The sequence below is a fragment of the Giraffa tippelskirchi genome, chromosome 6 (genome assembly GCF_054371585.1).
Source record: "Giraffa tippelskirchi isolate mGirTip1 chromosome 6, T2T-mGirTip1v1.2.pri, whole genome shotgun sequence".
Lineage (NCBI taxonomy): Eukaryota > Metazoa > Chordata > Mammalia > Artiodactyla > Giraffidae > Giraffa > Giraffa tippelskirchi.
Window position 1 is genome coordinate 135,933,421 of NC_137280.1, and position 16,047 is coordinate 135,949,467.

Sequence of the window (16,047 nt, forward strand, 5' to 3'; positions counted from 1 at the left end):
GAGACATTGTTTTGCTGACAAAGGTCCATCTAGTCAAAGCTATGGTTTTTCCAGTAGTCATGTATGAATGTGAGGGTTAGACTATAAAGAAAGCTGAGTGCCAAAGAATTGATGCTTTTGAACTGTGGTGTTGGAGAAGACTCTATAGAGTCCCTTGGACTGCAAGGAGATCAAACCAGTCAGTCCTAAAGGAAATCAGTCCTGGATATTCATTGGAAGGATTGATGCTGAAGCTGAAACTTCAATACTTTGGCCACCTGATGTGAAGAATTGACTCACTGGAAAAGACTGTGATGCTGAGAAAAGATTGGAGACAGGAGAAGGGGACAACAGAGGATGAGATGGTTGGATGGCATCACCAACTTGATGGACATGAGTTTGAGCAAGCTCTGGGAGTTGGTAATGGATGGGGAAGCCTTGTATGCTGCAGTCCATGGAGTTGCAAAGAGTCAGACAAAACTGAGTGACTGAACTGAACTGATCATTTTTAATTTCTGCCAAGGGCTCAGTTGTAAGAAGGCATCATTATTTACTTAATCAATCTTTTATTGTTGTACATGGAAGTTATTTACAGTTTGTCACAATTGTAAAGGGTAGCATGAACATCTGGGGGCATAAAGCGTTTTAAATAATTAAAAAATAATTTAGGTTATTTCTTTAAGATTGACTTCTATATTTTAAAATTTTCCCAGTTATAAATATAATATGAGGGTGTTTTAGAAGATTTAAAAAGCAAGGGAGAGATTGAAGAGATTGTCAAAGAAGCTCTAAGCACAGGGAACACCTCTATTTTCCAATCCAGACAACTCTTCGGATGCACAAATTCTCCTCGATGGCACATCGTAAGTTTCTTCCCATGAGATCAAGCCCTGAGCCTTTGGAATGGGAGCACCAACTCCAAGACCTTAGACTACCAGAGAACTAACCCTAGGTAATATCAAATAGTGAGAACTCACACAAAATAAATCATTTGAATACAAGACCTGGCATCATCCAACCACCAGTAGCACCCTGTGCAGGAGGCCTCATCTAAACAACAAACAAAACAAAAATACAAACCCAATCATCAGCAAAGAGGATTACCACCTCACTTAGCCTTGCTCATCAGAGGAAAAACAAACAAACAAACAAAAACTCAGCACAAATCTCACCCTATAGGAAGCTTACACAAACCACTGGACCAACCTTAGGAGGGCAGCAACCAAAAGAAAGAAAGACTTCAACCTTGAAGCCTGGGAAAAGGAGACCTCAAGCACAATAAGTTAAAAAAAATAATGAAAAGGCAGTGAAATACTACATAAATGAAGGAACAAACTAGAAACACAAATAAATTAAGAGGAAATAGGCAAACTACCTGAAAAAGAATTCAGAATAATGATAGTAAAGATGATCAAAAACCTTGAAAACAAAATGGATAAAATGCAAGAATCAATTAACAAAGACCTAGAAGAGTTAAACAATAAACATACAGAGACAAACAACACAATTACTGAAATTAAAAAGTCTACAAGCAATAAATGCTGGAGAGGGTGTGGAGAAAAGGGAACCCTCTTACACTGTTGGTGGGAATGCAAACTAGTACAGCCACTGTGGAGAACAGTGTGGAGATTCCTTAAAAAACTGGGAATAGAACTGCCATATGACCCAGCAATCCCACTGCTGGGCATATACACCGAGGAAACCAGAATTGAAAGAGACGCGTGTACCCCAATGTTCATCGCAGCACTGTTTACAATAGCCAGGACATGAAAGCAACCTAGATGTCCATCAGCAGACGAATGGATAAGGAAGCTGTGGTACATATACACAATGGAATATTACTCAGCCATTAAAAAAAATACATTTGAATCGGTTCTACTGAGATGGATGAAACTGGAGCCCATTATACAGAGTGAAGTAAGTCAGAAAGAAAAACAACAATACAGTATACTAATGCATATATATGGAATTTGAAAGATGGTAACAATAACCCTATATGCGAGACAGAATAAAAGACACAGATGCATAGAACAATTTTATGGACTCTGAGGGAGAAGGTGAGGGTGGGACGTTCTGGGAGAATAGCATTGAAACATGTATATTATCATATGTGAAACAGAACACCATTCCATGTTCGATGCATGAGACAAGGGCTCAGGGCCGGGGCAATGGGATGACCCAGAGGGATGGGATGGGGAGGGAGGTGGGTGGGGGGTCCAGGAAGGGGAACACATGTAAACCCATGGCTGATTCATGTCAATGTATGGCAAAAACTATTACAATATTGTAAAGTAATTAGCCCCCAACTAAAATAAATAAATTTATTTTAAAAAAATAAATAAAAAAAAAGTTATTGTAAAAAAAAAAAATACTCTAGAAGGAATCAATAGCAGAATATCTGAAGCAGAAGAACAAATCAGTGAGCTGGAAAATAAAATGGTGGAAGTAACTTCTGAAGAGCAGAATAAAGTAAAAAGAATGAAAAGAACTGAGGATAGTCTCAGACCTCTGGGACAGTATCAAATGCACCACATTCGAATTATAGGGGTCCCAGAAGAAGAATAGGAAAATAAAGGGTATGAGAAAATTTTTGAAGAGACTATAGTCGAAAATTTCCCATCATGGAAAAGGAAATAGTCAATCAAGTCCAAAAGATGGAGTCTCCTACAGGATAAACCCAAGGAGAAACACACCAAGACACATACTAATCAAACTAACAAAGACTAAACACAAAGAAAGAATATTAAAAGCAGCAAGGGAGAAGCAAAAAGTAACATGAAAGGGAAACTCCATATGCTTAACAGCTGATCTTTCAGCAGAAACTCTGCATGCCAGAAAGGAATGGCAGGATATATTTAAAGTATTGAAAGGGAAAGATCTACAACCAAGATTACAGTACCCTGCAAGGATCTCATTAAAAATTGATGGAGACATAAAAAGCTTTTCAGACAAGCAAAAGTTAAGAGAATTCAGTACCACCAAACCAGCTTTACAACAAATGTTAAAGGGACTTAAACAGTCAAGAAGTAAGAGAAGAAAAAAAATCTACAAAATCAACCCAAAACAATTAAGAAAATGGCAATAGGGATATAAATATATCAATGATTACTTTAAATGTAAGTGAATTAAATGCTCAAATCAAAAGATACAGACTGGCTGAATGAATTCAAAAACAAGACCCATATATATGCTGTCTACAAGAAACCCACTTCAGACCTAAAGACACATAAAGACTGAAAGTGAGAGGATAGAAAATATATTCTATGCAAATGGGAAGCAAAAGAAAGCTGGAGTAGCAATCCTCATATCAGACAAAATAGACCTTAAAATAAATAAGATTATAAGATGTAAGGAAGCCCACTACATAGTGATCAAGGGACAAATCCAAGAGGAAGACATAACAATTGTTAATATCTATGCACCCAACATGTGTGTGTGCGTGCTCAGTCACTTCAGTTGTGTCCGACTCTCTGCGACCCCATGGACCACGGCCCGTCAGGCTCCTCTGTCCATGGGATTCTCCAGGCAAGAATACTGGAGTGGGTTGCCATTTCCTTCTCCAGTGATAAAGTATGAAGTGAGTGAAGTGAAGTTGCTCAGTCATGTCTGACTCTTTGCAACCCCATGGACTGCAGCCCACCAGGCTCCCCCATCCATGGGGTTTTCCAGGCAAGAGTACTGGAGTGGGTTGCTATTACCTTCTCTGATGCACCCAACATAGTAGCACCTCAATACATAAGACAAACATTAACAGACTTAAAAGGAGAAATTGGCAGTAACACAATAATAGTAGGAGGCTTTAACATCCCACTCACACCAATGGACAGGTCATCAAAACAGAAAATTGATAAGGAAACACAAGTCTTAAAGAATACATTAGATGAGATGGATCTCATGGATACCTTCAGGACATTCCATCCAAATGCAGAAGAATACACCTTCTTCTCAAGTGCACGTGGAACATTCTCCAGGATAGACCACATCTTGGGTCACAAATCAAACCTCAGTAAATTTAAGAAAATTGAAACCATATCAAGCATCTTCTCAATCACAATGTTATGAGACTAGATATCAATGACAAGAAAAAAACTGTAAGAAACACAAACACATGGAGATTAAACAACACGTTTCTAAATAACCAACAGATTACTGAAGAAATCAAAAGGGAAATGAAAAAAATTCTAGAAACAAATGACAATGAAAACACGACAACTCAAAACCTATGGGATGCAGCAAAAGCAGTTCTAAGAGGGAAGTTTATAGCAACAGAGTCCTACCTCAAGAAACACGAAAAACATCGAGTAGACAGCCTAACTTTACACATAAAACAACTGGAAAAAGAAGAACAAAGAAGCTCCAAAATTAGTAGAAGAAAAGAAATCATAAAGATCTGAGCAGAAATAAATGAAAAAGAAATGAAAGAAACAATAATAAAGATTAATAAAACTAAAAGCTGGTTCTTTGAGAAGATAAAATTGACAAGCCTTTAGCCAGACTCATCAAGAAGAAAAAAAAGATCAGAAAAAAAGAAGTAAAGCTCTCACTGTTTGCAGATGACATGACACTGTACATAGAAAACCCTAAAATAGTATTAGAAAATTACTAGAGCTAATCAGTGAATTTAGGAAAGTTGCAGGATACAAAATCAACACACAGAAATCACTTGGATTTCTATATACTAACAATGAAAAATCAGAAAGAGAAATTAAGGAATCAACCCCATTCACCATTGAAACAAAAAGAATTAAATATCTAGGAATAAACTTACCTAAGGAGACAAAAGAACTGCACACACAAAAATTAAAAGACATTAATGAAAGAAATCAAAGATGACATAAACAGATGGAGAGATAGTCCATGTCCCTGGGTAGGAAGAATCAGTATTGTGAAAATGACTATATTACCAAATGCAAAATACAGATTCAGTGTGATCCCTATCAAATTGCCAATGGCACTTTTTACAGAACTAGAACAAAAACATTCACAATTCATATGGAAACACAAATGACCCAGAATAGCCAAAGCAGTCCTGAGAACGAAGAATGGAGTTGGAAGAATCAACCTTCTTGACTTCAGATTATACTACAAAGCTACAGTCATCAGGAGAGTATGGTACTTGCACAAAAAGAGAAATATAGACCAATGGAACAACATAGAAAGCCCGAAAATAAACCCACGCACCTATGGGTACCTTATTTTTTGACAAAGGAAACAAGAATATACAATGGGGCAAAGACAGCTTCTTCAATAAATGGTGCTGGGAAAACTGGACAGCTACGTGTAAAAGAATGAAAATAGAACACTTCCTAACACCATACACAAAGATAAACTCAAAATGGATTAAAAATCTAAATGTAAGACCAGAAACTATAAAACTCTTAGAGGGAAAACATAGGCAGAACTCTCAATGACATAAATCAAAGCAAAATCCTCTATGACCCACCTCCTGGAGTAATGGAAATTAAAAAAAAGTAAACAAGTGGGACCTGGTTAAACTTAAAAGCTTTTGCACAGCAAAGGAAACTAAAAGAAAGGTGAAAAGACAACCCTCAGAATGGGAGAAAATAATAGCAAATGAAACAACTGAAAAGGATTAATTTCCAAAATATACAAGCAGCTCATACAACTCAATACCAGGAAAAGAGACAACCCAATCAAAGAGTGGGAAAAAGACCTCAGCAGACATTTCTCCAAAGAAGACATACAGATGGCTAACAAACACATGAAAAGATACTCAACATTACTCATTATTAGAGAAATGCAAATCAAAACCACAATGAGATATCACCTCACACTGGTCAGAATGGCCATCATCAAAAGTCTACAGACAATAAATACTGGAGAGGGTGTGGAGAAAAGGGAATGCTTTTGCACTGTTGGTGAAAATGTAAATTGATACAGCCACTATGGAAGATAGTATGGAGATTCCTTAAAAAGCTAGAAATAAAACCACCATGTGACCCAGCAATCTCACTTCTTGGCATATACCCTGAGGAAACCAAAATTGAAAAAGATGTATGTATCCCATTGTTCACTGCAGCACTAATTACAATAGCTAGAAAATGGAAGCAACCTAGATGTACATTGACAGATGAATGGATCAAGAAGTTGTGGTACATATACACAATGGAATATTACCCAGCCATATAAAGGAACACATTTGAGTCGGTTCTGATGAGGTGGGTGAACCTAGAACCTATTATACAGAGTGAAGTGAGTCAGAAAGAGAAAGATAAATATCGTATTCTAACACATTTATATGGAATCTAGAAAAATGGTACTGAAGAATTTATTTACAGGACAGGCATGAAGAAACAGACATAGAGAATAGACTTATGGACATGGGGAGAGGGGATGAGAGGGTCAGATGTATAGAAAGAGTAACATGGAAACTTACATTACCATATGTAAAATAGATAGCCAATGAGAATTTGCTGCATGGTTCAGGAAACTCAAACAGGGGCTCTGAATCAATCTAGAGGGGTGGGATGTGGTGGGAGATGGGAGGGAGGTTCAAAAGGGAGGGGATATATGCATACTTATGGCTGATTCATGTTGAGGTGTGACAGAAAACAACAAATTCTGTAAAGCAATTATCTCAATAGAAAAATAAATTAAAAAAAAAAAAGCAAGGGAGAAAAAAGAGGGAAAGAACCTACAGTTATTATTATTACCTAATACTTATAAAGGGCATTCTAGGTACCTGCAACTATTCTAAGCACTTTTCATAAGTTGGCTTATTAATTGCCATAACAATCATTTGAGAAACTTACATACATACATAAATATTTTTGCTATTTCTTGATTAGTTCCTTAGGAAAGAAAATTTCTTTAAAATATATAAACATTTTTAAGATCCTTCAGCTATATTACAAAGTTGCTTTTCAGAGATATGGTAGCTGTTTATCCTCAAACCAGTAGGATGTGAATGTGTCCCTCTCTCTACACTTTCACCAGCAAAGTGTTTTATCATTTTAAAAAGTGTTTTGAGTTCTGAGTGTTTTCTACTGCATCGTTATACCTTCAAGGACCTTTGAAACTTTATGCTGATATTATAAATCTACAACTGGTAAAATCTCAACGGTTACTTGTGGTAGCTACTAAACTGTTTGTACTTTGCTGGAGTGGAATCTGGGAGCTGAGTTGAGGACAGGGTGGTATCCAGAAAACAAGTGTGTGCACACATCTCTGGTGTTGAGCGGTCAAGGATGTAGAAGTACAGGATCCTCCTTGTGTCTGCTCCTCTCGGGGAAAACTCCTAAGAGCTCTAGGAGGATGTGAAACTCATGTATCTGGTGCGTGTGTGCGAGAGTGTTCAGTCACTCAGTTGTGTATGACTTTTTATGATCCCCCTGGACTGTAGCCTACTAGGCTCCTCTGTCCATGGAATTTTCCAGGTGGGTTGCCATTTCCTATTTCAGGCGATCTTCCCGACCCAGGGATCAGACCTGAGTCTCCTGCATTGACAGGTGGATTCTTTACCCCTGAGCCACCTGGGAAGCCCTCATATATCTGGTAGAGAAATGTAAAGATAGTAGACAAAGGAATCTCATATTTAAGATGCAAGGGAAACAGCTTAGACATTCATTTTGGAAAATAAAATTCATCCTGAATTGTAACAACATAGTCTTCTTGCTTGACCTCCTGAAACCTAGCAGACTCTGAAGGGAGAAGAAACAGGTAATTCAGAGTCATGATTTATTAGGTCAATGCCATGCCTAAAATTCCTAATATCCATAAAGAACCAGGCATGATCCTGGAAACTGTAAACATATAAGACACTTCTATCTGTTTTGATCAAAGGTCATAGATCTCTTTTTTCCTCCCTTTCCTCTCCCTTTTTCTCCCTCTTGCCTGTTCCCTCCCTCCCTTCCTTGAGCATTATTAGATTTTTCATATTATGAAAGTTATGCATATTTATTTTTATCATGTCAAACAATTCAGAGATGCATGAAGGAAACATTAATAATCTTCCTCTTTAATTCCCTCCTCCCCAGATAACCAATGCGAATAGTGCAGTTTGTATTTTTCCACACTTTATTTTAATGCTCTTACAACTATATAAATTTCTTCCCCATTTTTTTTTAAAATAAGATAATACAACCAAACTCTACATATTATTTGCTTTTCTGACTTAAAGACATACCATAGAAAATGCTCTAGGTCAGGATATATAAATCTCACTCAAATAATAATACCTTCATAATATTTCATCCTATGCATACATACCAGAAATTTATGTTGCCAGTCCACTATTGAGGAACACTAAAATAATTTTCAAATTTGTTCTCCTTTTCCTTTCCTCCATCCCTTCCTGTACCAACTGAACTGTAATAAATATCTGCATACAAAATTCCTTTCATACAGATATTATATTTTTATAGATTTGAATTCTAAAATACGGAATTATTAGGACAAAGGAAATACAAATTTTAATCTTCAATAGTTTGTCTTACCTCATTCAGTTACTTATTTTTTTGTTGAGCACTTTCACCTGTATTATTTAAATTGATATTTATGTCACCTTCATGCAGTAGACAAGGTGAAAGGCATTGCCTTTGCCTTGCAGGTGAACCTCAGTGAGGTTAAGTGACTTGTCCAAGGTGAAACAGTCAGCGAATGGCCGGGACCTCTTAGAGCTCTTGTGCCTCTGAGACTTGTCCTTGATCCATTAAATATTTCTTCTCTGCTCTTCCTTAGTTATATTTTTTGAAGATTCCTTAGGAAAAGAAAAAGGGCTCCATCAGAAAGATGGCCCCATTTATTTAAAGGATGCTGCTGATGAAGGGCAGGTGTGCATGTATGTGTGTCTGTGTGCATGCTCAGTCGTGGCCGACTCTTTGTGACCACATGGACTGTAGCCCGCCAGATTCCTCTGTCCATGAGATTTTCCCAGCAAGAATACTCAAGTGGGTTGCCATTTCCTTTATCAGGGGATCTTCCTGACCCAGGGATCGAACCTGTGTCTCATGCACTGTAGGTAGATTCCACTGCACCACCAGGGAAACCCAGTGAAGGACATACTGGCTTGTAATTAAAATGTTTGTCAAAGGAAAGAGAGAAGAGGTTTCTTCAAAGTTTGGTGTTGGGTTTTCAACAGTAGTTTTTAAGTTTTAAGAATTTTCAGTGTTCAGATGATTCCCTGCTTCTGGCTTCTTAGCCTAAATATCCAGCAGAATGAAGAGACAAAACTGGCCTCTGGTCACCTCCATCTTTTGTCTCTGCAACCACCCCCCACCCTCCACCCCCTGCTCCTGGAGCCTCCCCAGTGTCTGGTTTCTCACAGTTGGGAGGCTGTTGATGAACACCTGATGCCCTCTGAAGGGCTGAAGCCTCTGGGGGATGCTCGGTTTCCAAGCAAAGAGTAATCTGAGGCTCTCAGGGGAAACAAGTCTGGATTCAACACTGAGGAAAACCATGCAGAGCATGCCTCCACGCTTACTGCTCTTTTCCCTCACTAGATGTGGCCCAGTTTCTTTCCCTGCCTTCATACACCTTTGTGCCTTGGGACCTCTTTCTACTCTCTCTGTCAAAATCTGCCTGCAAAAGAGGATCTTTTATTAGTCTTTTTCTTGAGCATGACTGCCAGCCTATGGTTCTCTCTCCCTGAAGGATTTGCATTTTAACATCTCTTGGGGAAAATATTCATTGTTTAAGAATTAATGATAGGTGAGGAAGGGACTTGGGGAACAGAGAGCATTTTCAGAGTTCCTAAAATTTTTATTAGGGTAACTAGCATTTACTGAGCACTTACATTGTGGCGTGTTAATCACTCAATCAGGTCCTACTTTTTGTGACCCCGTGAACCCACCAGGCTCCTCTGTCCATGGAATTCTCCAGGCAAGAATACTGGAGTGGGTAGTCATTCCCTTCTCTATGGGACCTTCCCTAGAGAAGATTGAGGCCAGGTTTCCTACATTATGTCCTCTTCATATCCACCCTATGAGGCCTTTAATATCCCAGTTTTACCAACAAGGAAACTGAGGCTCACCCTGGTTAAGTGACTAGCTCAAAGTCATATACAATGCTTTACCAGTTTGATAAGTAATTAATGGTGGCTTTGATTGTAAGATTCACCATTATTTTATTTACACTGAGAAAAATAAATGCTGTCAGTTAAGCTAAGAAATGACTTTCCAAAATGATAAATGTGGGAAAAAATTAAATTTTGGAATCCATGGCTGTATATGACAGAACAATATAGTTTTTCTACTGTGTTACTCATGCCACAGGCAGAGTCATTTTTGATTACTATTTTATTAAGTCAGCATTCTTCAAAGTGTTTTGAAAGAGTAGTAGATATCATGGTGGAAAATGTGGGCTGAGTAAGTTTGGGAAAGTTTGCATTAAATGGAACACAATGGATTTTTCTACTGTAGGACTTCTTCAAGAGCTACAACATCAGCACGTGTTTCGTACTTCCAGGAGGAGCATTTAATGGATCCTTTGCCTTTTGGGACACATTCTGGAATACTTAGTGGTAGGTCATTTCTTTAATCTGGCAACCTGTGTATAGAAGGTCACGTTTTGTTTTGCTTAACGAATCCAGTCTTTGGAGGCTATTGCTGTGTATCAGGCATGGTGGTCCTATAACAACAAATCTGAAACAGCCTCCATCTCTAGGCAGTTTTCCTCACTTCTGGCCCACATCTTTCATTCAGTATTAATTTTAGACAACATGTTTTCTAGCACATTTGTGCACATGTGCTAAGTTGCTACAGTTGTGTCTGACTCTTTGAGACCCTCTGAACTGTAGCCCATTAGGCAGAGTGTTTTTCAAAGTGTAGTTTATTTTTGGCAGTGGACTGCAAATTTTTAAAGTAAGGCATCCCTCCCAGAAAACAGAAAATTGTTTTATATCAACATCATGGTTACTCTGGGATTTAGTGAATGTCCTGATGGATGTGAAGAGCCCTTTGCAGACTGGGAGGCACCAATTTCCACTGTCTGATTAAAAAATTGTTTTGCAGAAACTTTTTGTATAGGTCATGATTGCTTTTAGTTATAAATAACAATCTACCTGATCCTTAATCTAATGATGTTTAAGCAATAAGATGTTTGGTTGTCTAACTTCCTAAATAGAAAGAGGTTCAGAGATAGTTGGTCCAGGGTTCACATATGTCATGAGTGACCTAGACTCTTCTTTTTTGCAACCTCTCCTTCCTGCAACCCCACAGTGCTGTCTTGATGACTCATGGATGTAGGATGCTTGCTACAGTTCCAGGCATCACCTATCTGCCCAAAGCAGGAAAAGGGATAAGGTGGCACTAACCATACTCTTCCTTTTTGTTAAGAAGGCACGATGTTCACAATGTTCCTAGAAGTTCCCAGCAGCCATCTCCTACTACCTTACTAACAGAACTGCTTATATCCACAACCATACATGGCTGCAAGGGAGCTGGAGATCAGGACTTCCATGGTTATATTGTCCAAGTGATTCTCTAAGAGAGCCCTTCAGACCAATAGCATCATCATGACTTGGGAGCTTGATGGGCATGCAAATTCTTAGGCCCCACTCCAGACCTATTGAATCAGAACACCCAAGAGTAGCGACAGTGATGTGTGTGTGTGTTATTGAAATATGATTGATTTATAGTATCATATTAGTTTCAGGTGTACAACACAGTGTTTCAATATTTTTATAGATAGTACTCCATTTAAAGTTATTATACAATACTGGCTATATTTCTCTGTGATATACAATATACCTTGTGCTTATTTATTTTATATAGTAGTTTGTTGCTTATTTTATATAGTAGTCTGAACCCCTATCTTGCCCCTCCTCATTCCCCTTTCACTGGTAATCACTACTTTGTTCTCTGTATCTGTGAGACTGTTTCTATTTTGTTATATTCAATCATTTGCTTGATTTTTTAGATTCCACATATAAGTGATAACATAGAGGACTTGTCTTTCTGTGTCTGACTTATTGCACTAATCATAATGCCCTCTAGGTATACTTATGTTGTTGCAGAGAGCAAAATTTCACTCTTTTATGTGACTGAGTAACAGTCCATTGTGTGTGTGTGTTTTATTTCTATCACAACTTCTTTTTCCATTCATCTGTTGATGGACATTTTGATTGCTTCCATGTCTTGGCTATTTTAAATAGTGGTGTAATAAACATTACGATGCTTGCATCTCTTTGAGTTAGTATTTTCATTTCCTTCAGATATATACCCAGGAGTGAAATTGCTGGGTCAGATGGTAGTCCTATTTTTAGGTTTTTGAGGAATCTCCATACTGTTTTCCATAGTGATTGTACCAGTTTATATTCCCACCGACAGTGTATGAGATTTCCTTTTCTCCACATCCAACCCAATATCTTTTATTTGTGGTCTCTTTCATGATAGCCATTCTTAAAAGTATGAGGTGATATTTTATTTTCACTTTGATGGTTAGCAACGTTGAGCATTTTTTCACGTGCACGTTAGCCAACTGTGTATCTTCTTTGGAAAAATGTCTATTAGGTCTTTTGCCCATTTTAAATTTGGGTTGTTTGTTTTTCTGATACTGAGTTGTATAAGCTGGTTGTATATTTTGGATATTAACCCCTTTTTAGACCCTGTCTCACACTGTATGCAAAAATAAATTCAAAATGGATTAAAGGCCTAAATGTAAAACTGGAAACTATAAAACTCCTAGAAGGGAACATAGACAAGGTACTCTTTAAGTCGTAACAATAATTTTGTGTAGGCTTCCCTAGTGGCTCAATGGTAAAGAAACTGCCTGCAATGCAGGAGATGCTGAGGTTGATCCCTGGGTCGGGAAGATCCCCAGGAGGAAGGCATGACAACCCACTCCAATATCGTTGCCTGGAGAATCCCATGGACAGAGAAGCCTGGTAGGCTTCAGTCCTTGGGGTTGCAAAGAGTTGGACACGACTGAGCTAAGCACCAATATTATTTTAGATTTGTCTTCTCAGAGACAAAAGCTTTTGCACAGCAAAAGAAGCCATCAACAAGATGAACAGAAAATCCACTGAATGGGAGAAAATATTTGCAAAGGATATGTTCAATAAGAGATTTGTGTTTTAACAAAGTCTCTGGATAATTCTGATACTCTCGGTTTTGAGAACCACTGGCTTGAATCAATTATTTGTCGTCCATGACTGGGCTTGTTGTTGCCCTGAACAAAACTGAGATTCCCTCTGTAACGTGAAATTTATGGTTGGGTTTTGGGCAGGCATCTGTGTCTAACAGGTATATTAACCTTTGGCTGTCATATATATTGCAAACAGGGTTGATTATTATTAATGTGAAAGACTTGCATCAGAAGTCAGCATCTTTAGGCTTGAGAACTGGCACTTTATATCTGTTTGCTCTGTGATCTTGGGCAAATCACAGAACCTTTCTCAATCAGCTTCCTGCTCTTTTTAAGGAGAGATATCCTTACAGGTTTCCTATAAGAATCACTTAATACAATGAATGTAGAAGGATCCCGAAAACCCTAAGTCTTTATGAGCTGCCTCTTCCCACGTGTGGGCTGATCACTGTCTCTCTGCTCTTTAAGCATCTAGTTCAGCTCTCTTGGCCTGGCCTAGACAGTCCTTGAGCAATACTAATAGGGGCCCTGCAGGCATAGCATACTGGTTCCATCAACAAAGTCCAGATCTCCTGCTTGCTCGAGGCAGGGGGTAATGTCTAGGGGAGAGGGATGGAACAGGAGAGGGAACGTACCATGCCAGGATGAGCCTGTGTTTTATTGTTGCTGTGATTGTTCTTCTCTCGGCTTCTTACATGAGTTTCTTGAATTTAACAACCTGGAGCCTTTCAAAACAGCTTGCCAAACAGCTCACAGCCAAACAATGACAATAAAGAAGTTCGAGATGGGATACTGACAGTGGACATGGGTAGATAATTCTCTCCCACCTTCCAGCATGCTGGCACTTTCATGGTAAGAGGCAGTGGAATGGAATTTCTTTAGGATGTGCTAAACATTTTAAATGGCTAGAAGCTGTTTCTCCCAGTCTCCATGCATATAACATCACCCACTGTACTGTAATCTCAAGCATGTTTACAAGCTTTGAAAGTATAACCGTAAAGACCAACAAAGCATAGCTCTCCACAATTCAATCAGTTCACTGGCAAGGATTTGTGTAGTGCCTGGGAGAGGGCACACACTGGCATTCTGGCCAAAAAGGGCACAGAAGATGATTATTTTGATAATATATATCCCCCCTCAGGCCTCAGTGGGGTCACTGTCGTTTTCCTTTTCTGATACTGCAGCAGGTAAGGGGACTTAGCTTATGTGCATGCGTGCTAAGTCGCTTCAGCCATGTCTGATTCTGTGCGACCCCATGGACAGTAGCCCACCAGTCTCCTCTCCCTATGGGATGCTCTGGCAAGAATACTGGAGTGGGTTGCCATGCCCTCCTCCAGGGGATCTTCCTGACTCAGGGATCGAACCTGTGTCTCTTATGTCTCCTGCACTGGCAAGCAGGTTCTTTACTAGTGCCACCTGGGAAGCCAAATTGTACCATTGGCTTATGGTATAATTATACCATTTACCAATTTACCAAATTTACCAATTTGGTAAATTTACAATTTACCAGTTATACCATTTACCAAATACCGTTTACCACTTATACCATTTACCAAATCTTGGACCAGTAATTTATTTATTCAGTACCTATTTCATATTTATTGAGTACCTACAAGTGCTGAGTGCCATATGTAGTGTTGTCACACAGTGGTGAAAAACACCCTACAAAATTTCTGCCTCATGGAGGTTATGTTCTAATAAGGAAAACATACAAAAACTCCACAAATAAATAATTATGACTCATCAGAAGTCACATGAAAGAAATAGAGTGATGAGTAAGAAGGTTTCGGTGAGGCCATGTTGAACAGGGTGGTCACTGAGCTCCTTTTTGAAGACGTACATTTGCATTGAGGGTGAGTCAGCCTTATAAGGAGTCTCAGGAGAGCTTTCCAGAGGTGGGGGAGAGCCTGGCAGGTCCTAGGAATAAGAAAGGAGGCCCCTATGTCTGAAGCATGGTGAGCAAAGCAGGGTGGGGAGAATGCTGTGAAATGGGGTGGAGAGTTGAGGAAGACCCAGATCACCAAGGATTTTGAGAGCCTGGTAATGAGTCGGAAGTGTAACCAATGAGCAATGGGAATTTTTTTTTTTAATGTGGTTGATTTACGTTGTTGCGTAAAATGTGGCTGGATGATTCTCTCACAAGCTACCAACTGACGTGTAACACACAAAAGGTAGAAACAAAGCTCTTTTAGGATTCAGAGAAGGTGGAGAATTTTCCCAACCTGGGGGCAGAGAAATGCAGAATCAGAGTCTGAGTCCTAGGAAGGTAACAGTCATGATGGGCTTAACCATGTATCTCCAGAGAAAACTATAATTCAAACTGATACATGCACTCTTCTGTTCACAGCAGCACTATTCATAATAGTCAAGACATGCAAACAACTTAAACGTCCATCAGCAGATGAATGGATAAAGAAGATGAGGGGTGTGTGTAAACATACACACACACATTCATTGGACATGAACTTGGGCAAACTTTGGGAGACGGTGAGGGACAGAGAGGCTTGGCGTGCTGCAGTCCATGGTGTCGCAAAGAGTGGGACACAACTGGGTGACTGAACAACAACAACACAAAATGGACTGCTACTCAGCTCTGAAAAAGAATGAAATAATGCAATTTTCAGGAACAGGCTGATTCTAAAGATTATTATCCTAGGTGAAGTCAGAAAGAGAAAAACATCCCATGTGATATCACTTACATATGGAATCTAAAATATGACACAAATGCAACAGAAACAGACTCACAGACATAGACAACAGACTTGTGGTTGTCAAGAGGGATGGATTAGGAATTCGAGATTAGCAGATGCAAACTATTATATATTAAATGAATAAGCAACAGGGTCCTACAGTATAGCATAGGGATCCATATTTGATATCCTGTGATAAACCATAATGGAAAAGAATATGAAAAAGAATGTCTGTATGTATATAACTGAATCATTTTACTATACAGCAGAAATTAGCACAACATTGTAAATCAGCTATGCCTCAGTAAAATAAATTAAAAAAGAAAAAAATATA

At 38.8% G+C, this 16,047-nt stretch overlaps 1 protein-coding gene across 2 annotated transcripts in view; it reads left to right on the forward strand.

Moving 5' to 3' along the window:
• The window catches only part of LOC145508724 (uncharacterized), an 885,448-nt gene that overhangs the window by 244,895 nt on the left and 624,506 nt on the right, over positions 1–16,047 (forward strand). For both annotated transcript variants that reach the window (XR_014055558.1, XM_081495989.1), the window contains one exon: positions 10,359–10,459. Coding sequence is in view for 1 of the 2 variants with exons in the window: in XM_081495989.1 (XP_081352115.1) it covers positions 10,359–10,457 (99 nt within the window). In the remaining variant the exon portion in view is untranslated. The remainder of the gene's footprint in view (positions 1–10,358; positions 10,460–16,047) is intronic.